General features: G+C 54.5%; 3 protein-coding genes and 1 pseudogene across 3 annotated transcripts; 3 read left to right on the forward strand and 1 right to left on the reverse strand.

The window, feature by feature from the left end:
- LOC133362686 (uncharacterized) lies at positions 1-5335 on the forward strand. Its single transcript, XM_061581608.1, has 4 exons — positions 1-686; positions 1604-1766; positions 4594-4715; positions 4899-5335. The coding sequence occupies exons 1-3, from the start codon at positions 318-320 to the stop codon at positions 4644-4646; spliced, it is 585 nt and encodes a 194-aa protein (XP_061437592.1). The 5' UTR covers positions 1-317; the 3' UTR covers positions 4647-4715; positions 4899-5335.
- Positions 5336-13454: 8119 nt separating this feature from the next.
- Positions 13455-18399, reverse strand: LOC133362685 (probable RNA-binding protein 46; annotated as a pseudogene).
- A 162-nt stretch (positions 18400-18561) lies between these two features.
- Positions 18562-21276, forward strand: LOC133362683 (zinc finger protein 180-like; the record flags this gene model as incomplete). Its single annotated transcript, XM_061581606.1, has 3 exons — positions 18562-18578; positions 18906-18968; positions 20382-21276. A coding segment is annotated over exon 3 (867 nt), but the record flags the coding sequence as incomplete, so codon positions are not given.
- Positions 21277-23547: 2271 nt separating this feature from the next.
- Positions 23548-26915, forward strand: LOC133362687 (gastrula zinc finger protein XlCGF71.1-like). The gene is made up of 3 exons (XM_061581610.1): positions 23548-23661; positions 23976-24038; positions 25228-26915. Exon 3 carries the CDS (start codon positions 25238-25240, stop codon positions 26063-26065), a length of 828 nt encoding a protein of 275 aa, XP_061437594.1. The 5' UTR covers positions 23548-23661; positions 23976-24038; positions 25228-25237; the 3' UTR covers positions 26066-26915.
- Positions 26916-27125: the final 210 nt, after the last annotated feature.

Here is a 27125-nt window from a genome sequence, read left to right on the forward strand (position 1 = left end):
CCTGTGTGTGTCTGTGTGTGTGTCTCTGTGTGTGTGTATGTGTGTGTTTGTGTGTGTGTCTGTGTGAGTGTCTCTGTGTGTGTCTCTGTGTGTCTCTGTGTGTGAGTGTCTGTGTGTGTGTGTGTCTGTGTGTGTGTCTCTGTGTGTGTGTGTCTGTGTGTGAGTGTCTCTGTGTGTGTGTCTGTGTGTGAGTGTCTCTGTGTGTGTGTGTGTCTGTGTGTGTGTCTGTGTCTGTGTGTGTCTGTGTGTGTGTCTGTGTGTGTGTCTGTGTGTCTGTGTGTGTCTCAGCCGTGCTGAGTGCTCCGACTGTCACCTTGATGCTCCACAAGGATGCGACGCTGGAGGAGGGTGGTGAGGAGGGTGGTGAGGAGGGTGGTGAGGAGGGTGGTGAGGAGGGTGGTGAGGAGGGTGGTGACGAGGGTGGTGACGAGGGTGGTGACGAGGAGGAGGAGTGTGGTAGTGAGCGTGAGGACTACAAACATGACGACAAAGATGGCTACGAGAATGACGACGACGATGACGGTGATGGCGGCGATGACGGTGATGGCGGTGGCGACGAGGGAGAGCGGTGGGAGCTGTCCGTGCGGGTCTCCATGAGGAGCGAGTGGAGGAGGAGGATGGCGCAGAGTGACGTGCTGTACCATCTACAAGCCGAGGTCTCCACAAGGAGGGGTGTGACTAGCACGGTGAGAGTGGGTGGGTGGGTGGGTGTGTGGGTGAGTGGGTGGGTGAGTGGGTGTGTGGGTGGGTGGGTGGGTGGGTGGGTGGGTGAGTGGGTGGGTGGGTGAGTGGGTGGGTGGGTGAGTGGGTGGGTGAGTGGGTGTGTGGGTGAGTGGGTGTGTGGGTGGGTGAGTGGGTGTGTGGGTGTGTGTGTGAGTGGGTGGGTGGGTGGGTGGGTGAGTGGGTGGGTGAGTGGGTGTGTGGGTGGGTGAGTGGGTGAGTGGGTGTGTGGGTGGGTGAGTGGGTGGGTGGGTGTGTGTGTGTGTGAGTGGGTGGGTGGGTGGGTGGGTGAGTGGGTGGGTGGGTGGGTGGGTGGGTGGTGGTGGGTGGGTGAGTGGGTGGGTGAGTGGGGTGGGTGAGTGGGTGGGTGAGTGGGTGAGGGGTGTGTGGGTGGGTGGATGAGTGGGTGGGTGAGTGGGTGGGTGGGTGGGTGAGTGGGTGGGTGGATGAGTGGGTGGGTTGGTGAGTGGGTGGGTGAGTGAGTGGGTGAGTGGGTGAGTGGGTGGATGAGTGAGTGAGTGGGTGGGTGGGTGGGTGAGTGGGTGAGTGGGTGGGTTGGTGAGTGGGTGGGTGGGTGGGTGGGTTGGTGAGTGGGTGGGTGGGTGGGTGAGTGGGTGGGCGGGTGGGTGGGAGAGTGAGTGGGTGAGTGGGTGGGTGGTGATGCTACTACTACTGATGACGATGCTATTGCTGCTGCTGCTACTGAATGTCCAGAAATGGTTGAGTTCTGTCAGCTTCCACTTCCATGCTGAACTGGATGGATGGGTTTTGCGAGTTGAGATGATTTAGAAACGCGCTCAGTCTATCTTTGCCGTGTGGCCAGACCACCAACGTGTCATCCACGTAACCCGGCACACTGAGACCATCTGCTTGCTCCTGCCAGGAGCGCTTTGTGGGATGTCGCTACCGCCACGCGCTGCCTCAGCCTGCAGGCGCTGCTGAGTACTGCGTCCGCGTGAGAGTCGCGGCTCGCTACCCGCGGTGGAAGACAGGGGAGTGGTCTCCACTGTCGTGTGTCTCCGTCCCTCCACCACACAGCGCCGTGGGTGAGTGGGTGGGTGGGTGAGTGGGTGGGTGGGTGAGTGGGTGAGTGAGTGGGATGGTGAGTGAGTGGGTGGGTGGGTGAGTGAGTGGGTGGTGAGTTAGTTGGTGGGTGAGAGAGTGGGTGAATGAGTGGGTGAGTGAGTGAGTGGGTTGGTGGGTGAGTGAGTTGGTGGGTGGGTGGGTGAATGAGTGAGTGAGTGGGTGGGTGAGTGGGTGGGTGAGTAGGTGGGGTGGGTGGGTGGGTGAGTGAGTGAGTGAGTGGGTGGGTGAGTGGGTGAGTGGGTGGGTGGGTGAGTGAGTGAGTGGGTGAGTGAGTGGGTGGGTGAGCGAGTGATTTGGTAAGTAGTTGAGTGAGTGGGTGGGTTAGTGGGTGGGTGAGTAGTTGACTGAGTGGGTGGTTGAGTGAGTTGGTGCGTGAGTGATTGAGTGGGTGAGTGGGTGGGTGGGTGAGTGAGTGGGTGGGTGAGTGGGTGGGTGGGTGAGTGGGTGGGTGAGCGAGTGATTTGGTAAGTAGTTGAGTGATTGAGTGGGTGAGTGGGTGGGTGAGTGGCGCACCCATTTAGCCCTCTCTATCCGGCTGAACAAAAGCTGTTCAGACATGCGGTGGCTGGGCATGCAGGCTACATGGCCCAGCCACGCAGCCTTGCCTGCCGGAGGAGCTCACCAATGGGACTTTGCCCAGATCTTTCTGGGATTTGTGAGCTCCTCACACAATCCAGCCTGCAGGTTAAACCCAGGATGGATCGTAGACAGGCCAGCCTAAATGTTTCTAACCGGCGAATATGTTCCATTAGGGGGGTCCACTTTTCGCATGCGTAGAGAAGGGAGGGAATGACCGTGGCCGAGAAGACCTGAAGATTCGTGCGGAGTGACAAACCAGGTAGCTTCCACACAGTATTATGTAACCGATGAAAAGGTAATGCCGCTCGACTGATTCGGAGTGAGACCTCAGCCAGTCATGAGCACACTGCCCAGGTATGGGAAACTTTCCACTCTCTCCACAACTCCTCAATCACCAATTGGGAGTTGTGGGGGTGGAGTGTCCAATGGTACAAAATACCCAGGCAGGTGCTTAGTTTTGGTGGGGCTGATGGTAAGGCCCCACCTCTTAGTGGCACGCTCCAGTCTCAGCAGCAGCGTCTCCAACTCCTCTTCTGAATGAGCAGCTATTACCAAATCATCAGCATACGCAACATGGTTGAGCGATAGGGAGCCATCCCTTGACCGCACCCGGGCATCGATCAGCCTCCCATTGTATCTGTAACAGATGGAAATTCCTCTGGTACAGCTATTGAAGGCTTCACGAACTATGTGGTTAAAATAAATGTTAAATAATGTGGGAGCCAGAGGACATCCCTGTCGCACCCCAAGGTGTACAGGGAAAGGCTCTGACTCCCGGCCACGTAGTTTTATCCGGGCCCGCTCACCATCATGAAGGTCCTTAATGATCGTGAGCAGAGGGTCAGGGACTCCGAAAGCACGAAAAACTGCCCAGAGCCCAGTCCTACTGATGGTATCATAGGCCTTGACCAGGTCAATAAAGCAGAGATGTAGGTCTTGTTGGAATTCCCTACACCTCTGCTGTAGCAGACGGACAGAAAATATGGCATCTGTGCAGGACCCGCCCTTTCCTGAAACCGCATTGGGGCTCCGCAAGCCTCTCCTCAGCGTGCCTGGCAAGGCGGTGTTGAACAACAACACACAGACAGGTACACACAGACACACACACAGACACACACAGACAAATATCCCCCGTGTAGCCTTAACAGACTGTTGGGGCAAGTGCTGTTAGCGAGCACCTATGAAGGTCAGAACTTTACACGAGGGGGTGGGTGGCCAGCACCACGCCCGGCCGCCTTTGTCTCCCCAGTGGCGATGTTTATACGCCGCACCAGGTACTCATTTTGAGGCTGAGGCGACCTAGGGGAGGCCCGGGAACGGTTTAGATAATCGTCACCGGTGTTGGCCGTGAGCGGGAATCGAACCTGGGACGCTGGGTTCATAGCGCAGTGTAGCGCTAACCGCTGCACCACCGCTCCTCATCCAACAACACTGCTCAGCATCCCACTCTGTCTGTGTCTCTGTCTGTGTCTCTCTGTGTCTCTGTCTGTGTCTCTGTCTGTGTATCTGTCTCTCTGCCTGTATCTGTCTCACTGTGTCTCTGTCTGTGTCTCTCTGCCTGTATCTGTCTCACTGTGTCTCTGTCTGTTTCCCCCGTGACTCTGTCTCCCCATGTCTCCCCGTATCTCCTCGTGTGTCCCCAATCTCGTAGCCACCACCCCCGCCACCACCACCACCACCACCCCCCACCACCACCCCCACCACCGCTGCCACCACCACCACCACCCCCACCACCGCTGCCACCACCACCACCCCCGCCACCACCACCGCCACCACCGCCACCACCACCCCCACCACCACCGCCACCACCACCACCACCCCCACCACCATCCCCACCACCACCACCGCCACCACCACCGCCGCCACCACCACCACCACAACCCCCACCACCACCACCCCCACCACCCCCACCACCACCACCCCCCACCACCACCGCCACCACCACCCCCACCACCACCACCCCCACCACCACCACCCCCCCCCACCACCACCACCACCGCCGCCACCACCACCACCACCACCACCCCCACCACCACCGCCACCACCGCCACCACCACCACCCCCACCCCCCACCACCGCCACCGCCACCACCACCCCCACCACCACCCCCACCACCACCACCCGCACCACCACCCGCACCGCCACCACCACCGCCCCATCCACCTCGCGTGGGGTGTCCACGGGGGACGTGGTGACGCTCTTTGCCAGCGGCCGTGTCGCCTCCATCAGCTCGCTGGTGGCCATGGCGACGCTGCTGGTGACGCTGCTGGTGCTGGTGCTGGCGCTGGTGTGCACCGTGCGGAACAGACGGAGCCCCGGCAATCGTCCCGGTGAGCGGCGGCGGCTACACAGATGTTGACTACCTCGCCTGGTGCGTAGGAAGTCGTGGGTTCGATCCAGACCCTGACGCCTGCTGCTGTATACTTGGAGTTTGCGTGTCTCTCTCTCATCATCATCTACTACACTATAAGAGTTTCTCTCCCCACGCTGCGTGCGATCTTCTCGTTCCCCAGCGATGGAGCAGCCAGCGACCGCCCCGAGCCTGCTCCCTGACAGTCCCGGCAGCCACCACCACCACTGCGACCACCACCATCACCGCCGCTGCGACCACGACCACCACCACCACCATCACCATGGTGGCGGCGGTGGAGGAGCAGAGCTGGCAACTCTAGAATCCCGCCCCCGGCCCTGGTTGACATTGCCGGATGAAAGCCGCTCACCGAGTCGTCTCCGCACCAACCCGTTCACCTCCTGCAGGGTGACCGTGCGCTGGCCGCGAGACAGTGACCACCTCGCGTGGCACGCGCGACGTGCCGGGTTCCAGCTCGAGCCGTGACGACGACGCCCGCCGCTGTTGGCTCGGAGTTGGCGGCGTCCGTCTCTCCGCGTGGCGACGTCCGTTCCAGAGGAGAATGAATGATGTTTTACACGGCAAGTTATACATGTGTAGTGTTGTAAAGGACGGACTAATAAACCTCTTTATGGCACACACAGTTATTGTCTTAATGACACAGTCCCTAACACACACAAGGGTTGTACGGTCCCCTCACCCGTTACCCTGAGGAGGTACAGCCTCCTGACCTGCACAGCTCACACTTCACTCCTAATCTACGGAGCTACAGCCTCCAGACTTGCCGTCTATCCAATCTCCCCTGCCATCCCAGCGTCCTCCAGACTTGCCGTCTATCAATCTCCCCGCTAGCCCAGCGTCCTCCAGACTTGCCGTCTATCCAATCTCCCCGCCATCCCAGCGTCCTCCAGACCTGCCGTCTATCCAATCTCCCCCCTAGCCCAGCGTCCTCCAGACTTGCCGTCTATCTAATCTCCCCGCTAGCCCAGCGTCCTCCGGACTTGCCGTCTATCCAATCTCCCCGCTAGTCCAGCGTCCTCCAGACTTGCCGTCTATCCAATCTCCCCGCCATCCCAGCGTCCTCCAGACTTGCCGTCTATCCAATCTCCCCGCCATCCCAGCGTCCTCCAGACCTGCGTCTATCCAATCTCCCCCCTAGCCCAGCATCCTCCAGACCTGCCGTCTATCCAATCTCCCCCCTAGCCCAGCGTCCTCCAGACTTGCCGTCTATCCAATCTCCCCGCCATCCCAGCGTCCTCCAGACTTGCCGTCTATCCAATCTCCCCGCCATCCCAGCGTCCTCCAGACTTGCCGTCTATCCAATCTCCCCGCCATCCCAGCGTCCTCCAGACTTGCCGTCTATCCAATCTCCCCCCCTAGCCCAGCGTCCTCCAGACTTGCCGTCTATCCAATCTCCCCGCCATCCCAGCGTCCTCCAGACTTGCCGTCTATCCAATCTCCCCGCCATCCCAGCGTCCTCCAGACTTGCCGTCTATCCAATCTACCCCCTAGCCCAGCGTCCTCCAGACTTGCCGTCTATCCAATCAAACCCCCTAGCCCAGCGTCCTCCCGACTTGCCGTCTATCCAATCTCCCCGCTAGCCCAGCGTCCTCCAGACTTGCCGTCTATCCAATCTCCCCGCTAGTTCAGCGTCCTCCAGACTTGCCGTCTATCCAATCTCCCCGCTAGTTCAGCGTCCTCCAGACTTGCCGTCTATCCAATCACCCCGCTAGTTCAGCGTCCTCCAGACTTGCCGTCTATCCAATCAACCCCCTAGCCCAGCATCCTCCAGACTTGCCGTCTATCCAATCAACCCCTAGCCCAGCGTCCTCCAGACTTGCCGTCTATCCAATCTCCCCGCCATCCCAGCGTCCTCCAGACTTGCCGTCTATCCAATCTCCCCGCCATCCCAGCGTCCTCCAGACTTGCCGTCTATCCAATCTCCCCGCCATCCCAGCGTCCTCCAGACTTGCCGTCTATCCAATCTCCCCCCTAGCCCAGCGTCCTCCAAACTTGCCGTCTATCCAATCTCCCCGCCATCCCAGCATCCTCCAGACTTGCCGTCTATCCAATCTCCCCGCCATCCCAGCGTCCTCCAGACTTGCCGTCTATCCAATCTCCCCCCTAGCCCAGCGTCCTCCAGACTTGCCGTCTATCCAATCAACCCCCTAGCCCAGCGTCCTCCGACTTGCCGTCTATCCAATCTCCCCGCTAGCCCAGCGTCCTCCAGACTTGCCGTCTATCCAATCTCCCCGCTAGTTCAGCGTCCTCCAGACTTGCCGTCTATCCAATCTCCCCGCTAGTTCAGCGTCCTCCAGACTTGCCGTCTATCCAATCACCCCGCTAGTTCAGCGTCCTCCAGACTTGCCGTCTATCCAATCAACCCCCTAGCCCAGCATCCTCCAGACTTGCCGTCTATCCAATCAACCCCCTAGCCCAGCGTCCTCCAGACTTGCCGTCTATCCCAATCTCCCCGCCATCCCAGCGTCCTCCAGACTTGCCGTCTATCCAATCTCCCCGCCATCCCAGCGTCCTCCAGACTTGCCGTCTATCCAATCTCCCCGCCATCCCAGCGTCCTCCAGACTTGCCGTCTATCCAATCTCCCCCCTAGCCCAGCGTCCTCCAAACTTGCCGTCTATCCAATCTCCCCGCCATCCCAGCAATCCTCCAGACTTGCCGTCTATTCCAATCTCCCCGCCATCCCAGCGTCCTCCAGACTTGCCGTCTATCCAATCTCCCCCCTAGCCAGCGTCCTCCAGACTTGCCGTCTATCCAATCAACCCCCTAGCCCAGCGTCCTCGACCCTTGCCGTCTATCCAATCTCCCCGCTAGCCCAGCGTCCTCCAGACTTGCCGTCTATCCAATCTCCCCGCTAGTTCAGCGTCCTCCAGACTTGCCGTCTATCCAATCTCCCCGCTAGTTCAGCGTCCTCCAGACTTGCCGTCTATCCAATCACCCCGCTAGTTCAGCGTCCTCCAGACTTGCCGTCTATCCAATCAACCCCCTAGCCCAGCATCCTCCAGACTTGCCGTCTATCCAATCAACCCCCTAGCCAGCGTCCTCCAGACTTGCCGTCTATCCAATCTACCCGCCATCCCAGCGTCCTCCAGACTTGCCGTCTATCCAATCTCCCCGCCATCCCAGCGTCCTCCAGACTTGCCGTCTATCCAATCTCCCCGCCATCCCAGCGTCCTCCAAACTTGCCGTCTATCCAATCTCCCTGCCATCCCAGCATCCTCCAGACTTGCCGTCTATCCAATCTCCCCGCCATCCCAGCGTCCTCCGGACTTGCCGTCTATCCAATCTCCCCGCCATCCCAGCGTCCTCGGACTTGCCGTCTATCCAATCTCCCCGCTAGCCCAGCGTCCTCCAGACTTGCCGTCTATCCAATCTCCCCGCCATCCCAGCATCCTCCAGACTTGCCGTCTATCCAATCTCCCCCCTAGCCCAGCGTCCTCCAGACTTGCCGTCTATCCAATCTCCCCCCTAGCCCAGCGTCCTCCAGACTTGCCGTCTATCCAATCTCCCCGCCATCCCAGCGTCCTCCAGACTTGCCGTCTATCCAATCTACCCGCCAGCCCAGCGTCCTCCAGACTTGCCGTCTATCCAATCTCCCCCCTAGCCCAGCGTCCTCCAGACTTGCCGTCTATCCAATCTCCCCGCCATCCCAGCGTCCTCCAGACTTGCCGTCTATCCAATCTCCCCGCCATCCCAGCGTCCTCCAGACTTGCCGTCTATCCAATCTCCCCGCCATCCCAGCGTCCTCCAGACTTGCCGTCTATCCAATCTCCCCCCTAGCCCAGCGTCCTCCAGACTTGCCGTCTATCCAATCTCCCCGCCATCCCAGCGTCCTCCAGACTTGCCGTCTATCCAATCTCCCCGCCATCCCAGCGTCCTCCAGACTTGCCGTCTATCCAATCTCCCCCCTAGCCCAGCGTCCTCCAGACTTGCCGTCTATCCAATCAACCCCCTAGCCCAGCGTCCTCCGACTTGCCGTCTATCCAATCTCCCCGCTAGCCCAGCGTCCTCCAGACTTGCCGTCTATCCAATCTCCCCGCTAGTTCAGCGTCCTCCAGACTTGCCGTCTATCCAATCTCCCCGCTAGTTCAGCGTCCTCCAGACTTGCCGTCTATCCAATCTCCCCGCTAGTTCAGCGTCCTCCAGACTTGCCGTCTATCCAATCAACCCCCTAGCCCAGCATCCTCCAGACTTGCCGTCTATCCAATCAACCCCCTAGCCCAGCGTCCTCCAGACTTGCCGTCTATCCAATCTCCCCGCCATCCCAGCGTCCTCCAGACTTGCCGTCTATCCAATCTCCCCGCCATCCCAGCGTCCTCCAGATTTGCCGTCTATCCAATCTCCCCGCCATCCCAGCGTCCTCCAGACTTGCCGTCTATCCAATCTCCCCGCCATCCCAGCGTCCTCCAAACTTGCCGTCTATCCAATCTCCCCGCCATCCCAGCATCCTCCAGACTTGCCGTCTATCCAATCTCCCCGCCATCCCAGCGTCCTCCGGACTTGCCGTCTATCCAATCTCCCCCCTAGCCCAGCGTCCTCCAGACTTGCCGTCTATCCAATCTCCCCGCCATCCCAGCATCCTCCAGACTTGCCGTCTATCCAATCTCCCCCCTAGCCCAGCGTCCTCCAGACTTGCCGTCTATCCAATCTCCCCCCTAGCCCAGCGTCCTCCAGACTTGCCGTCTATCCAATCTCCCCGCCATCCCAGCGTCCTCCAGACTTGCCGTCTATCCAATCTACCCGCCAGCCCAGCGTCCTCCAGACTTGCCGTCTATCCAATCTCCCCGCCAGCCCAGCGTCCTCCAAACTTGCCGTCTATCCAATCTCCCCGCCATCCCAGCATCCTCCAGACTTGCCGTCTATCCAATCTCCCCGCCATCCCAGCGTCCTCCGGACTTGCCGTCTATCCAATCTCCCCCCTAGCCCAGCGTCCTCCAGACTTGCCGTCTATCCAATCTCCCCGCCATCCCAGCATCCTCCAGACTTGCCGTCTATCCAATCTCCCCCCTAGCCCAGCGTCCTCCAGACTTGCCGTCTATCCAATCTCCCCCCTTGCCCAGCGTCCTCCAGACTTGCCGTCTATCCAATCTCCCCGCCATCCCAGCGTCCTCCAGACTTGCCGTCTATCCAATCTCCCCGCCAGCCCAGCGTCCTCCAGACTTGCCGTCTATCCAATCTCCCCGCCATCCCAGCGTCCTCCAGACTTGCCGTCTATCCAATCTCCCCGCCATCCCAGCGTCCTCCAGACTTGCCGTCTATCCAATCTCCCCGCCATCCCAGCGTCCTCCAGACTTGCCGTCTATCCAATCTCCCCGCCAGCCCAGCGTCCTCCAGTCTTGCCGTCTATCCAATCTCCCCGCCATCCCAGCGTCCTCCAGACTTGCCGTCTATCCAATCTCCCCACTAGCCCAGCGTCCTCCGGCTGGACCTAGGGGAGGCACACCGACCCGGCGGGTCCCCGACCCTCTGCTCACTCGAGACCTTCGCCCTCACAAGGGCGGGAAGGCTGGGAGCCAGGGTCCTATCCAGGACCTATCTCCCCTGACCACTGGTGACACTGAGCCCCAGCCCTGACAAGGGCTGGGGTCACCACACAGAGACCCACAGACTCGCCACACAGAGACCCACAGACTCACCACACAGAGACCCACAGACTCACCACATAGAGACCCACAGACTCACCACACAGAGACCCACAGACTCGCCACACAGAGACCCACAGACTCACCACGTGTCCCAGCGTTGGTTGTGTCCCGGTCTGTCCATGGCCTGGCCTCCTCTCTCCTTGCCTGGCTGCTTGCCCCGTGAGTGAGGCTGCCTGCCCAGCTGTTTTGTTGTTTACTGGGGGAGACATTGTGGTGCTGGTGGTGATGGTAATAAAGGTGGCAAGTTCACTTACCTGGGCTGGAACTGCTCTGAGCAGGTGGGCGCGTCGTGATGATGCTGTTGTTGTTGTGCACAAGACTTGAACTAGAAACTAAACCGCGTTTTATTTTTAGCGGGCAAGGGCCTCATTGAGATGCTGTGTGTGTAAGCTCTCTTTTAGAAGGCCCTGAGCTGGCCATTACCGATGACAGTTCTACCAATGAGGTTCATCATCATCATCACGTGAACCTTTATAGCAGTTGGCAAAGACTCTAGCAACTCACGGCTCTCAAATGTGGAGGGGAAAACCAGAGGGCCCGGAAAGAAAATCCACTCGACAACAGAAAGACAGAGAGACACAAACTCTATGCAGCAGCTGCAGCATCAACTGCCGGTCTCTGTGCGTGTCTGTGTCTCTGCGTGTGTCTGCGTGTGTCTGTGTCTGTAACGGTGTGTCTGTGTCTATGTCTCTGCGTGTCTTTGTGCTCTGCGTGCATGTCTCTGTGTGTCTCTACGTGTCTCTGCGTGTGTGTCCATGTCTCTATGTGTGTGTGTCTCTGCATGTCTACGTGTGTGTCCATGTCGTCTCTGTGTGTGTCTGTGTCTCTGTGTGTGTGTCTGTGTGTGTGTCTATATCTGTGTGTGTGTGTCTCTGCATGTGTGTCTCTGTGTCTGTGTGTCTCTGCGTGTGTGTCTGTGTGTGTCTCTCTGTGTGTGTCTGTCTCTGTGTGTGTCTCTGTGTGTGTGTGTGTCTCTGCGTGTGTCTCTGTGTGTGTGTCTATGTGTGTGTCTGTGTCTCTGTGTGTGTCCATGTCTCTGTGTGTGTGTCTCTGTGTGTGTGTCTATGTCTCTGTGTGTGTCTCTGTGTCTCTGTGTGTGTGTCACTGTGTGTCTCTGTGTGTGTGTCACTGTGTGTGTGTGTGTCTGTGTCACTGCGTGTGTGTGTCTGTGTCTCTGCATGTGTGTGTCTGTGTGTCTCTGTGTGTGTGTGTCTCTGTGTGTGTGTCTATGTCTCTGTGTGTGTCTGTGTGTCTCTGTGTGTGTGTCTGTGTCTCTGCATGTGTGTCTATGTCTCTGTGTGTGTGTCTGTGTCTCTGTGTGTGTGTGTGTCTGTGTGTGTGTCTCTGTGTGTGTGTCTGTGTCTCTGCATGTGTGTCTCTGTGTGTGTCTGTGCGTCTCTGCGTGTGTGTCTCTGTGTGTGTGTCTCTGTGCGTCTCTGCGTGTGTCTGTGTGTGTCTCTGTGTGTGTCTATGTGTGTCTCTGTGTGTGTCTGTGTCTCTGCATGTGTCTCTGTGTGTCTGTATGTGTGTCTGTGTCTCTGCATGTGTCTCTGTGTGTCTGTGTGTCTCTGCGTGTGTGTCTGTGTGTGTCTCTCTGTGTGTGTCTATGTCTCTGTGTGTGTGTCTCTGTGTGTCTGTGTGTGTCTCTGCGTGTGTGTCTGTATGTGTCTCTCTGTGTGTGTCTATGTCTCTGTGTGTGTGTCTCTGCGTGTCTGTGTGTGTCTCTGTGTGTGTGTCTCTGTGTGTGTCTGTCTCTGTGTGTGTCTATGTCTCTGTGTGTGTGTCTCTGTGTGTCTCTGTGTGTCTGTGTGTGTGTCTCTGTGTGTGTGTCTCTGTGTGTATCAATGTCTCTGTGTGTCTCTGTGTGTCTCTGTGACAGTCGAGTACGGAGACTCGTGATGTGCACCGACTCTGTTCATGTGCGACACAACTTCACGCCACGTGGTCCCACTGGGAAAGAGGGCGGCACAAGTAAACACTAACACGAACCGGTAAACCATTGGCAATTGATCAAAGCTATAAAGGCGATGATCCAGGAAAATTATATTATGATGCTGCATGAAAAGGTAATAGGTTACTCTGAAGTTCCTGGCCATTGGAACGTTGGTAATGATCAGGAACATGCCCTGACAAAACAGGGAAGTCTGAAATATGCTGGGTGTAAATCAGCACATCAAATTAAATCCGCAGAGGAGGGAAAGAAAGGTCCCAAGCATGCGACACTCGGCCGAGAGAGTGGGGAGAGAGAGAGGAAGAGACTTTTCACGACTTTATTTCCACTAAAACATTAACAAAAAACCATTACAGGAAAACACACGTAAATTGTGAATCAACAAAACATCAAACTCTTAACAGCTGTGTGTGCACGAACTACACGTGGCACAGGGATAGAGGCTGTGCAAACGAGGCGGTGCACGGACCTCTCCGTGTGTAGCAAAGTCGCTACGCTGAAGAGTTTTTCAATTTGATAAAGAATCAAATGTTTTGACATCAGAATGCGACGTGAACAAAATACTTTTTTCTCCCCGACATTTTCAAAACAAAATGGCGTTGACGCGTAAAACACCTGAAATCATTTTGTCTTTACGGATTCAGTTGTCGGTCGTCATTAGAGTGTAATGACAGGGTGACACCTGGTGTGACGAGGACGTGTGCGGGGCCACGGGGTGACGAGTCAAATGAGGCACAACGTGAAGTCAGGGCTGGTCCCCCCCCAACGAGGGAAACAGGAAAGGGGCGGACGGCTGAGTGGAGAGCGAGCGGCAGAGGTCGCAACCGGGTACCCGGTACCCGTACCCTACCCGATACCCGTACCCTACCCGATACCCGGCTACCCGTACCCTACCCGATACCCGTACCCTACCCGATACCCGTACCCTACCCGATACCCGGCTACCCGTACCCTACCCGATACCCGTACCCTACCCGATACCCGGCTACCCGTACCCTACCCGATACCCGGTTACCCGTACCCGATACCCGTACCCTACCCAATACCCGGCTACCCGTACCCGGCCGGGTACGGGTAAGCCGTGAGTCACTGGTGAGTCACCGTGTGTCACTCATTTGCCAACGTCTTGTCTCTTCTCACAATTCAAGTTCCTAGAATCAACCCACCCGCGCCTGCAACGTGGCTTCATCCCAGAGGTCGCAATCGGGTACCCGATACCTGTACCCTACCCGTACCCGGCCGGGTACGGGTAGCCGGGTATCGGGTAGGGAACGTGTACGGGTACCCGATTGCGAGCTCTGGCATGCGGCAACGTGACCATGTCGAGTGAGCGGCCGGGCAACTTGCAGTTTGACGGTGAACACGGCAGAACGGATGTGAGCTTCAAGCGGTAGGACACCGTCCGCGGTCTGACGAACGCCGCCACGACGGCCACGCGGCACTACGGGTGCGTGCCGCTTGTCGGCAGGCGCGCGGCGACCGGCTGCCGGGGCGCGGGGAAGTCGCCGGGATACGCCGGGAGGTCCCGGACGGGGCGGCCGGGAGGCGCCGTCGCGACGGGGGCCGGGCCCGCCCTCGGGTTCGCGTCGCTGAGGATTTCGTGGAGGAGCTCGCTGGCAACTTCGCGCGCTCCCTCCACGCTGGAGCTCAGCACCGCGGGGAAGAAGCCGCTGCCTTCCCGCATCATCCCGGGAACGGAGACCTTGTACAGGAGGCCCATGGGCCTGCCGGGCTCCGAGTGAGCGTGCAGTTCGAAGGTCGCGTGGCCCACGCCGGCGCTCCGTAGCAGCGCCTGCAAACGCGTCTCCCACGACAAGACGGCCGCCTCCGGCAGCTCGTCCAGACCGACGGGCGTGGGCCGCGAGTGGCGGGGTGCCCGCCAGAGCTGCGTGCGCGCCGCCCAGCCCACAAACAGGCTGTGCGGGACCTTGCCGCAGACGGCGCACTCCGGCTGCGGGAGGCCTGGGACCGCCGCCACCTCCTCCTCGTCTTCAATTGCCTCCTCCTCCTCCTCCTCCTCCACCACCTCCTCCTCCTCTACCACCTCATCCTCCTCCTCCTCCTCCACCACCTCTTCCTCCTCATCTTCAGTTGCCCCCGCCTCCTCCTCCCCCTCCTCCTCGTCTTCCGTTGCCTCCTCCTCCCCCTCCTCCTCCTCCCCCCTCCTCCCCCACCTCCTCCTCCTCCTCCTCCTCCACCACCTCTTCCACCTCCTCCTCCTCCACCACCTCTTCCTCCTCATCTTCAGTTGCCCCCGCCTCCTCCTCCTCCTCGTCTTCCGTTGCCTCCTCCTCCACATCCTCCTCCTCCACCTCCTCCTCCCCCCCCTCCTCCTCGTCTTCCGTTGCCTCCTCCTCCCGCTCCACCACCTCTTCCACCTCCTCCTCCTCCACCACCTCTTCCTCCTCGTCTTCAGTTGCCGCTTCCTCCTCCCCCCCCTCCTCGTCGTCTTCCGTTGCCACCGCCGCGGCAGCAGCAGCAGCCGCCGCCCCCGGCTCTCGCTGCGGGATGGCCCAGTCCACGTTGATGTCCCGGCCCCACAGCCGGAAGGAGTACGGCAGCAGCACCCTGCGGGCCATGCAGGCCGCGCGGTGGCTCTCGTATTCGACGAACGCGTAGCCTCGGCTGAGGCTCCTGTCGTAGCGACAGAAGCGCATCTGGACGTCCACGACGCCCTCCGTGGCGTCGCTCATCGCCGCCATCACCTCGGCCCGCGTCTTGTCCTTCGGCAGCCTCGCCAAGAAGAGGCGGCGATTGTCGACGCTCACGCAAACCGCGATCCGTCGCCCCGGGCGGATCTCCAAGTCGTGGGGTCTCTTGACGGCGTCCGCGGCTTGCGAGCGCGTCGCGAAGGTGGCGAACGCGTAGCCGCGGTTCTCTCCGTCGTACGTCATCATGAGGCGCAGCTGGTACAGCTGCCCCACCGCCTCCAGCACAGGGAAGCAGCTCGTCCTCGTACAGGTCGCGCGGGATCCTCGCCACGAACACCTCGCAGCCGCGGGCGGGAGGGGGGCCCTGCCAGTCGGGCGGCGGTCCCAGCTTCCTCTGTCCGTTCTCCTGGACGACGTTGTAGCCCGTGCGCAACATGAGGTCCAGAAGGTCCCTCTCCACGCAGCTCATGATGTCGAGCATCGGCGCTTTGTCCACGGCGGCGGTGACGACGGGGCAGCGGTTTGGGGCCCGTTGGAGCCCTTGACACTCACCGGCGCAGAAGCCTCGTGCCGACAAAGCCACGGCGGGGGGCGGAATCAACTCGTGAAAAGGCGGGAACTCGCTCGGGCCAAGCCTACAGGCCCAGCAGTGGAGAGAGGAAGAGAGAGTGGAGAGACGGATGGAGAGAGAGCTACCTTTGTAAACTCGGAAAATCACAATAAAATAAAAACCCAAGAAACTGTGTCTTGACCTTTGAACCGCCCTGTATAATGACCCCTCACCCCCAGTAGACGACCTGGTACCCCTCCTCACTCATCCACTCACTGACCCATCCACGCACCTCACACACCCACTCGCTCACACACTCACCCACCCACTCACCCGCACACCCACTCGCTCACACACTCACCTCACACACTCACCCACCCACTCGCCCGCACACCCACTCGCTCACACACCCACCCACTCACCCGCACACCCACTCGCTCACACACTCACCCACCCACTCACATCACCCGCACACCCACCCACTCACCCGCACACCCACTCGCTCACACACTCACCCACCCACTCACCCGCACACCCACTCGCTCACACACTCACCCACCCACTCACCCGCACACTCACCCGCACACCCACTCGCTCACACACTCACTCTCTCACACACTAACCTCACACACTCACCCACCCACTCACCCGCACACCCACTCGCTCACACACTCACCTCACACACTCACCCACCCACTCACCCGCACACCCACTCGCTCACACACTCACCCACCCACTCACCCGCACACCCACTCGCTCACACACTCACTCTCTCACACACTAACCTCACACACTCACCCACCCACTCACCCGCACACCCACTCGCTCACACACTCACCTCACACACTCACCCACCCACTCACCCGCACACCCACTCGCTCACACACTCACCCACCCACTCACCCGCACACCCACTCGCTCACACAATCACCCACCCACTCACCTCACCCACTCACTGATGATGATGAGAGAGAGAGAGACACGCAGACTCCAAATATACAGCAGTTGGCGTCGCCAGGGCCGGGATCGAACCCACGACCTCCTGCATACCAGGCGAGGTAGTTAACATCTCCTAGCCACCGTGATGATGATGAGAGAGACACACAAACTCCAAATATACAGCAAGAATCTTCAGGATCGAGATCAAACCCATGACCTCCTGTATACCAGGCGAGGGAGTTAACATCTCCTAGCCACCGTGATGATGAGAGAGAGACACACAAACTCCAAATATACAGCAAGAATCTTCAGTATCGGGATCAAACCCACGACCTCCTGCATACCAGGCGAGGTAGTTAACATCTCCTAGCCACCGTGATGATGAGAGAGAGACACAAACTCCAACTCCAAATAAAGTTTGAATGTATGCGTGTCGTTAAACCGGCCATCAGCCGACAGCCGATTCGCAAGGTTTATCACGTGACATACCGTGCCAATCTGTCACTGGAGCAGCACTAACCGGTTGTGTGTTGGAGTGTCTGTGTGTACACTGTGTGTGTCTGTGTGTCTGTGTGTGTGTACACTGTGTGTGTCTGTTTGTACACTGTGTGTGTCTGTGTGTGTGTGTCTGTGTGTGTGTACACTGTGTGTCTGTGTGTACACTGTGTATGTGTGTCTGTGTGTGCACTGTGTTTGTGTGTGTACACTCTGTGTGTGTGTCTGTGTGTGTGTACACTGTGTGTCTGTGTGTGTACACACTGTGTGTCTGTGTGTGTACTGTGTGTCTGTGTGTGTGTGTGTATACAGTGTGTGTGTGTACTGTGTGTGTACACTGTGTGTACACTGTGTGTGTGTGTACACTATGTGTGTACACTGTGTGTGTCTGTGTGTGTGTGTCCACTGTGTGTCTGTGTGTACACTGTGTATTTGTGTGTACACTGTGTATGTGTGTCTGTACACTGTGTGTCTGTGTGTACACTGTGTATGTGTCTGTGTGTGCACTGTGTGTGTGTACACTCTGTGTGTGTACACTGTGTGTGTGTGTACACTGTGTGTGTGTGCACTGTGTGTGTGTGTACACACACTGTGTGTGTCTGTGTGTGTGTTTCCACTGTGTGTGTGTACACTGTGTGTGTGTACACTGTGTGTCTGTGAGTACACTGTGTGTGTGTACAGTGTGTGTGTGTGAGTACACTGTGTATGTGTGTCTGTGTGTGCACTGTGTGTGTGTACACTCTGTGTGTGTGTCTGTGTGTGTGTACACTGTGTGTTTGTGTGTAAACTGTGTGTGTACACACTGTGTGTCTGTGTGTGTTTGTCTGTGTGTGTGTACACTGTGTGTGTGTACAATGTGTGTGTGTACACTTTGTGTGTGCACTGTGTGTGTGTACACTGTGTGTGTGCACTGTGTGTGTGTGTGTGCACTATGTGTGTGTGTACACTGTGTGCACTGTGTGTGTGCACTGTGTGTGTGTGTGTACACTGTGTGTATGTGTGTTCACCACGCCCGGCGGACCCGTTATTCGATCCCGACTCCTGCCGGGGGAGGCGCTCCGGGCGCGGCGGGTCCGCTAGGAAAACTCGGGATGGCCCGAGGCCGACTAGGCCGCAGTCTTCCCTCCCCTCTGTTCTAGATGGTGACGGTGTTGCTGATGTTGTTGATGCTGATGATGTTGTTGTTGTTGTTGATGCTGCTGATGTTGTTGTTGCTGTTGCTGATGATGATGTTGATATTTCTGCTGATGCTAGGGGTGGTGATGATGTTGCTGATGATGTTGTTGTTGATGCTGATGATGATGCTGATGATATTGTTGTATATGATGGTGTAAATGATGTTTATTGATAATGTTGATGATCGCAAACATCAACATAATTTATTAATTTATTCAGTTAGGGTAGCCTCTCATTGTGGGAGGGGAGGGTCTTGTACCCCAGAAAGCGACGTCATGTCATCTGCTGCCGCGTGACGTCATGTCATCTGCTGCCGCGTGACGTCACGTCATCTGCAGCCGCGTGACGTCATCTGCTGCCGCGTGACGTCACGAGCTAACAGGAAGCTGGAGGTCCGCGCGTGAACTGCAATCCGAGGTGAGAAATTCTCATCGTCGTGGTGGTTGTGGTTGTTGTGGTTGTTGTTGTGGTTGTTGTTGTGGTTGTTGTTGTTTACCAAGCTAGAGCCTCGCTCTCTCTCTCGTAGGGATGTCAATAGAGCAGCAGCAGCTTGTGAATCGATGTCCAAGTTGGAACTTTACAACGCGGGGCCTAGACACGCGGGGCCTTGCCTCCTGCCCTCGCCTGGTCGCGTTTGCTTTAATTCCCTCCCTTAAGTTTAATTTGTCTTCACGCGGCTCGCTACTTTGTCACTTTGGTTTATTGTAGATATTAACGCAGTTTTTTTTTTCGTTTTTTTACCAGCCCAAGCCCGCTTGAGCTGCTGTACCGCTCTTGTTTACAGAAGCTACCTGCCCACGACACAAGGTGGGTTTTGTCAACGCGTGTCTCGGTGTTTTGACTTAAAACTTTAGTAATTGCAGCAATTCATATTCTTGGTTCTTTCGGTAAAGTCACGGAGATTAAAAAGAATAACAGATAATAATGTTAAATAAAATAAAAAAAATTGCAAATAAAGAATAAACCCACCACGTTTCGATCGCAACACAAGTGGTCTTTTTTTAATTTAATTTCATGATCTGTTATTTTTATTTCCTATCTACGTGACTTTACCGAAAGAACCAAGACTACGCGTGTCAATGTCTGTCTGTCAAAGACGCTGATGTTGAATGTGGAGGGGAAAACCGGGGCGGGGTGTCTGGTGTAAACTCCACACCACCACCGGTTTACCATGGCACTGTGTGTGACAGTGTCAAGTTTGTGTTTGCAGTAAAGTCTATCAACTCTGTGTGACAGTGTTGAGTTTGTGTTTGCAGTGAAGTCTATCAACTCTGTGACAGTATCAAGTTTGTGTTTGCAGTAAAGTCTATCAGTGTGTGACAGTGTAAAGATGGTGTGTGACAATGTAAAGTATATTAACTCTGATGAACACGGAGGTGATATCAAAACAATAGTTTATTTTAGTTTTCCTCTGGAACTCTTTATAAGAGTGGAAACAGGAAGTTAGCACAGCACACACACGTGCAGCAGCTGACGTCAGATCTGTTCATCCCATCATTCAAGGACATCTGAGCCTGGCTTCATACCGCTAAGTTGCCACTGAACAACATTCCTGCTGCGGAGGGAGCTGCTAGGAACGTCGGGTTGCTCGCTCAATGGCCTGCAGGGTCAACGGCGGCGTGGTGTATTCCGCAAATATGCCCGACTGTGAGGGCGGGCACAAGCCGGCGTGAGTAGGTTAAACGTTGAGTTTTATAAGGGCACCACGGGGTGACCAGCCCCTCCCCACCCAGTCCCACCCCTCCCACCCACCACCCAGCCCCACCCAGCCCCTCTCCACCCTCCCCACCCAGCCCCTCCCTTCACGACGGACACAATAATCCCCTGTGGGCTGGTGTAACCAGGAGGTTCCTACCAGTATTAATTTACGCATTTCTGCATAACACAAATAGGATTGTTTTCAACACCCTTTGCTATGTCAGCTGAATTTAGTTCTTATACATTTTTATTTTGTAGCCAGACAGCCGAAATTGTGTGCTCGGAGTTTTGGGTTCACATTCATTTTGAAGATACGAGGGCTTCCAGGCATATTTATGACCATTCACCCTCTCATTGTGTGCAATAACAGCCTGTGTGATGAATTTGGGAAACTGTTTCACTACATCATGAATATATGAATAAGTATAGACGTGTAAGTCACGTGTGACTGTGTATATATGCATTCCGCTGTGTCTCGATACTGACGTGTAGATGGTGTGGATATTCTTTTTCTGTCTGCAGCTGTCGCTTCCTCTGCAGAATTGGTCTGATGGAGCAAAGGCACTCGGCGCAGCTCGGTGCGACAAGGCATCAATGCGACCGGTGTGCATACAGCACGGATCGTCCTGCAAATTTGACACGGCACCAGAGAACTCACACAGGAGAGAAACCCTTCAAGTGCAGTGTGTGTGGGAAGGCGTTTGCACAGTCATCTACTCTTGTAACACACCAGAGAACACACACGGGAAAGAAACCCTTCAAGTGCAGTGTGTGTGGGAAGACGTTTGCAAAGTCATCTACTCTTGTAACACACCAGAGAACACACACGGGAGAGAAACCCTTCAAGTGCAGTGTGTGTGGGAAGGCGTTTGCACAGTCATCTACTCTTGTAGCACACCAGAGAACACACACGGGAAAGAAACCCTTCAAGTGCAGTGTGTGTGGGAAGACGTTTGCAAAGTCATCTACTCTTGTAGCACACCAGAGAACACACACGGGAGAGAAATCCTTCAAGTGCAGTGTGTGTGGGAAGGCGTTTTCACTTTCATCTACTCTTGTAAAACACCAGAGAACACACACGGGAGAGAAACCCTTCAAGTGCAGTGTGTGTGGGAAGGCGTTTACACTTTCATCTACTCTTGTAGCACACCAGAGAACACACACGGGAAAGAAACCCTTCAAGTGCAGTGTGTGTGGGAAGACGTTTGCAAAGTCATCTACTCTTGTAGCACACCAGAGAACACACACGGGAGAGAAACCCTACAAGTGCAGTGTGTGTGGGAAGGCGTTTGCACTTTCATCTACTCTTGTAAAACACCAGAGAACACACACGGGAGAGAAACCCTTCAAGTGCAGTGTGTGTGGGAAGACGTTTGCAAAGTCATCTACTCTTGTAACACACCAGAGAACACACACGGGAGAGAAACCCTTCAAGTGCAGTGTGTGTGGGAAGGACGTTTTCAGATTCATCTACTCTTGTAAAACACAAGAGAACACACACGGGAGAGAAACCCTTCAAGTGCAGTGTGTGTGGGAAGGCGTTTTCAAATTCATCTACTCTTGTAAAACACAAGAGAACTCACACGGGAGTGAACCCCGTCAAGTGCAGTGTGTGTGGGAAGGCGTTTGCACAGTCATCTGCTCTTGTAGAACGCCAGAGAACACACACGGGAGAGAAACCCTTCAAGTGCAGTGTGTGTGGGATAGCGTTTGCACAGTCAGCACATCTTCATGTACACCAGAGAACACACAAGCATCAGAAGATCCACCAGGAGTGGAGTCTGAAATCAGCTTGTGAAAGTCAAAGTTCTGCAATGAGCCCATCCCTCATCAAACAAGAACCGGACGACAATCCCAGCTTGGACACTTTGAAAGGTATCGAGGTGAAATGTGAAGAGGTGAAGGTGAAATGTGAAGAAGTGATGGTGAAGAGCAAAGAAGTGAAGGTAAAATGTGAAGATGAAGATTCAACTCCAAAATGTGACCTTCACATCGATGGAGGCAACGTGAAGCAGGAGGAGAATTCTGACTGTGAGGCAGAGCGAGGCAACTCCCAGCAGTTTGTGGAAGTGGAGGTGTGGGTGGCCTCCGAGACAATACAAAGTCAAATGGAGACCCGGTAGATGTGTAAGCCAGAGACGATGTCGCTCCAATAGATGCACCTTTGTCACAGGCCTTTAATGACAAGAATGTGAAGTTGAACACTCAGTTCCTAGGTTCAACCTGCAGGGTAAGGGTGGCCAGTCTTTGTGGACCTGTGTGTTGGGTTGATCTCTGACCAGCAGAGAGCCAATAAGCTCCCAAGCATTCACGATGTTATAATTGCTTTTACATGGTGCTTAATCCGCTCAGCAACTCTGAGTTTTGTATCGTACCTCGTCTCAAACATTCTAAGAGCACCCCAAGTGGCAGCTGCCCCTGTGTGGCACACGGTGGTGGCCCTGCACCGGCCTGCGTGTGGACAAGAGCCTGTCAGTAGGGGGCGATGGTTGATGTGTAATCTCAGTTGTGGAGTTTGTCGGTAATGTTTAGAATTTGCTACATTTTTGACCCAGTCGCCAACTTGCAAAGGCCTACTCGTTTTGAATTGTACAATTGTGTGTTTCACATCCACTGTTCAGTAGAGGGTGCATTCTTTAAATAGCTCCTTGTTAATAAGATGTTATCTAAACTAAATTATTCAATTTTGGAAGAACGTAATCAACCAGGTAGGGTGTTGACTTGTGTTGGCTGACTCTTGTGTTGTGTTGCATTATATTTCTAAGTTCACTGTTTGTTTTCTAATTCACTTGTTGTACCTGACGATGGTTGCTTGTGTTCCAATCGAAACGTCGTATTCTATAAAATTTCGTTCTACGAGACTTTACTGAAAGAACCAGAGAATAAGATGTTATCTGATGCAGTATATTTCACTGCAGTTATTCAATTTTGTGCATATGCCTGTCAATAATTTAGAATGAATACTTGTCTGATTGTGTGCGTACATGTAACACACTGTATGTACACAATGCACACACAGTGTACACACACAGTGTACACACACTGTACACACAGTGTACACACACACAGTGTACACACACACACAGTGTACACACACAGTGTACACACACGCACAGTGCACACACAGTGTACACACACGCACAGTGTACACACACGCAGTGTACACACACCCACAGTGTACACACACACACTGTGTACACACACAGTATACACACACACACAGTGTACACACACACACAGTGTACACACACAGTCTACACACACAGTGTACACACACACACACAGTGTACACACACACACACACAGTGTACACACACCCAAGGGGTCTCGATTCAAGAGATGGAGCAATGGAAAATGGATCTAAATCAACTTAAACTCCAACCCCGCTCTGTGACGTCACCACTCAGCATTACGTCATCCGCGTGAAACGCCAGGGGAGGTGTACCTCGCTAGTGACGTCATGTCACCAAGGATGTCACCCCCCTCCCCCCCGTCCACCGCGCTCTTGAACGTGACGTCACCTCCGCCTCGGTCACTGCAGATGTCGTTCCAATTGCCAATCCTTATTTGGGCAAAGCCACGCCCAGTGACTGGCGGCTCATTAACATAAAGAGTTCGTTAAAGCCGTCACGAGGTTATTGCAACGGTGTCATTAACATAATTTATTCATATTTAGTTACAGAGCCGCTCGTTGTGGGAGGGGCGTGTCTCGTGCCCAGGAAGTGACGTCATGTCACCTACTACCGCGTGACGTCACGAGGTAACAGGAAGCTGTCGCCCCGCGCGTGCAGTGAAATCCGAGGTGAGAAATTCTCATCGTCGTGGTGGTTGTTGTTGTGGTTGTTGTTGTGGTTGTTGTTGTTTACCAAGGTAGAGCCTCGCTCTCTCTCTCTCGTAGGGATGTCAATAGAGCAGCAGCAGCTTGTGAATCGATGTCCAAGTTGGAACTTTACAACGCGGGGCCTAGACACGCGGGGCCTTGCCTCCTGCCCTCGCCTGGTCGCGTTTGCTTTAATTCCCTCCCTTAAGTTTAATTTGTCTTCACGCGGCTCGCTACTTTGTCACTTTGGTTTACTGTAGATATTAACGCGGTTTTTTTTTTCGTTTTTTTACCAGCCCAAGCCCGCCTGAGCTGCTATAACGCTCTTGTTTACAGAAGCCACCTGCCCACGACACAAGGTGGGTTGGGGTTTTGACTTAAAACTTTAGTAACTGCAGCAATTCATATTCTTGGTTCTTTCGGTGAAGTCACGGAGATTAAAAAAAATAACAGATAATAATGTTAAATAAAATTAAAAAATTGCAAATAAAGAATAAACCCACGACGTTTCGATCGCAACACAAGTGGTCTTTATTTAATTATTTCATGATCTGTTATTTTTATTTGCTATCTACGTGACTTTACCGAACGAACCAAGACTACGTGTGTCAATGTCTGTCTGTCAAAGACGCTGAATGTGGAGGGGAAAACCGGGCAGTGTGTGACAGTGTAAAGTATATTAACTCTGATGAACACGGAGGTTGTATCAAAACAATAGTTTATTTTAGTTTTCCTCTGGAACTCTTTATAAGAGTGGAAACAGGAAGTTAGCAGCACACACACGTGCAGCAGCTGACGTCAGATCTGTTCATCCCATCATTCAAGGACATCTGAGCCTGGATTCATACCTCTAAGTTGCGATTAAACAACATTCCTGCTGCTGCGGAGGGAGCTGCTAGGAACACGTCGGGTTGCTCGCTCAATGGCCTGCAGGGTCAACGGCGGCGTGGTGTATTCCGCAAATATGCCCGACTGTGAGGGCGGGCACAAGCCGGCGTGAGTAGGTGAAACGTTGAGTTTTATAAGGGCACCACGGGGTGACCAGCCCCTCCCCACCCAGCCCCACCCTCCCCACCCACCACCCAGCCCCACCCAGCCCCTCCCCACCCTCTCCACCCTCTCCACCCAGCCCCTCCCTTCACGACGGACACAATAATCCCCTGTGGGCTGGTGTAATCAGGAGGTTCCTACCAGTATTAATTTACGCATTTCTGCATAACACAAATAGGATTGGTTTCAACACCCTTTGCTATGTCAGCCGAATTTAGCTCTTATAATTATTTATTTTGTAGCCAGACAGCCGAAATTGTGTGCTCGGAGTTTTGGGTTCCCATTCATTTTGAAGATACGAGGGCTTCCAGGCATATTTATGACCATTCACCCTCTCATTGTGTGCCATAACAGCCCGTGTGATGAATTTGGGGAAACTTTTTCACTGCATCATGAATATCTATGAATAAGTATAGACGTGTAAGTCACGTGTCACTGTGTATATGCATTCCGCTGTGCCTCAATACTGACGTGTAGATGGTGTCGCTTCCTCTGCAGAATTGGTCTGATGGAGCAAAGGCACTCGGCGCGGCTCGGTGCGACAAGGCAACAATGCGACCGGTGTGCATACAGCACGGATCATACTGCAAATTTGACACGGCACCAGAGAACTCACACGGGAGAGAAACCCTTCAAGTGCAGTGTGTGTGGGAAGGCGTTTGCACAGTCATCAAATCTTGTAGAACACCAGAGAACACACACGGGAGAGAAACCCTTCAAGTGCAGTGTGTGTGGGAAGGCGTTTGCACAGTCATCTACTCTTGTAAAACACCAGAGAACACACACGGGAGAGAAACCCTTCAAGTGCAGTGTGTGTGGGAAGACGTTTGCAGAGTCATCTTCTCTTGTAAAACACCAGAGAACACACACGGGAGAGAAACCCTTCAAGTGCAGTGTGTGTGGGAAGGCGTTTGCAGAGTCATCTTCTCTTGTAAAACACCAGAGAACACACACGCGAGAGAAACCCTTCAAGTGCAGTGTGTGTGGGAAGGCGTTTGCAAAGTCATCTACTCTTGTAATACACCAGAGAACTCACACGGGAGAGAAACCCTTCAAGTGCACTCCGTGCGGGAAGGCGTTTGCACAGTCATCAAATCTTCATGTACACCAGAGAACACACAAGCATCACAAGATCCACCAGGAGTGGAGTCTGAAATCAGCTTGTGAAAGTGAAAGTGTCGCAATGAGCCCATCCCTCGTGAAACAAGAACCAGAAGAAAATCCCAGCTTGGACAATTTTAAAGCTATCGAGGTGAAATATGAAGAGGTGAAGGTGGAATATGAAGAGGTGATGGTGAAGAGTGAAGAAGTGAAGGTAAAATGTGAAGATGATTAAAGTCCAGAATGTGACCTTCACATCGATGGAGGCAACGTGAAGCAGGAGGAGAATTCTGACTGAGGCAGAGCGAGGCAACTCCCAGCAGTTTGTGGAGGTGGAGGTGTGGGTGGACTTCCTAGACAATACAAAGTCAAATGGAGACCCGGTAGATGTGTAAGCCTGAGACGATGTCGCTCCAATAGATGCACCCTTGTCACAGGCCTTTAATGACAAGAATGTGAAGTTGAACACTCAATTCCTAGGTTCAACCTGCAGGGTAAGAGCGGCCAGTCTTTGTGGACCTGTGTGTTGGTAGATCTCTAACCAGGAGCGAGAGCCAATAAGCTCCCAAGCATGCACTATGTTATAATAATTGCTTTTACATAGTGCTAACTTAATCCGCTCAGCAATACGGAGTTTTGTGTCGTATCTCGTCTCAAACAAGAGCACCCCAAGTAGCAGCTGCCCCTGTGTGGCACAAGGTGGAGGCCCTGCACCGGCCTGAATATTGTCAAGAGCCTGTCGGTAGGGGGCGATGATTGATCTGTCATCTCAGCTGTGTCGTTTGTAGGTAATGTTTAGAATTTGCTAAATTTTTGACCCAGACGCCAACATGCAAAGGCCTACTCGTTTTGAATTGCACAATTGTGTGTTTCACATCCACTGTTCAGTAGAGGGTGCATTCTTGAAATAGCTCCTTGTTAATAAGATGTTATCTAAACTAAATTGTTCAATTTTGGAAGAACGTAATCAACCAGGTAGGGTGTTGACTGTTGTGTTGGCTGACTTGTGTTGTGTTGCATTATATTTCTAAGTTCACTATGTTTGTGTTTTCATTCACGTGTTGTACCTGATGATGGTTGCTTGTGTTCCAATCGAAACGTCGTATTCTATAAAATTTCGTTCTACGAGACTTTACTGAAAGAACCAGAGAATAAGATGTTATCTGATGCAGTATATTTCACTGCAGTAATTCAATTTTGTGCATATGCCTGTCAATAATTTAGAATGAATACTTGTCTGATTGTGTGCATACATGTAACACACACTGTACGTACACAATGCACACACACCGTGT

The sequence above is a fragment of the Lethenteron reissneri genome, unplaced genomic scaffold, assembly GCF_015708825.2.
Source record: "Lethenteron reissneri isolate LAM-NWPU_2019-01 unplaced genomic scaffold, ASM1570882v1 scaffold_1578, whole genome shotgun sequence".
NCBI classification, from domain to species: domain Eukaryota; kingdom Metazoa; phylum Chordata; class Hyperoartia; order Petromyzontiformes; family Petromyzontidae; genus Lethenteron; species Lethenteron reissneri.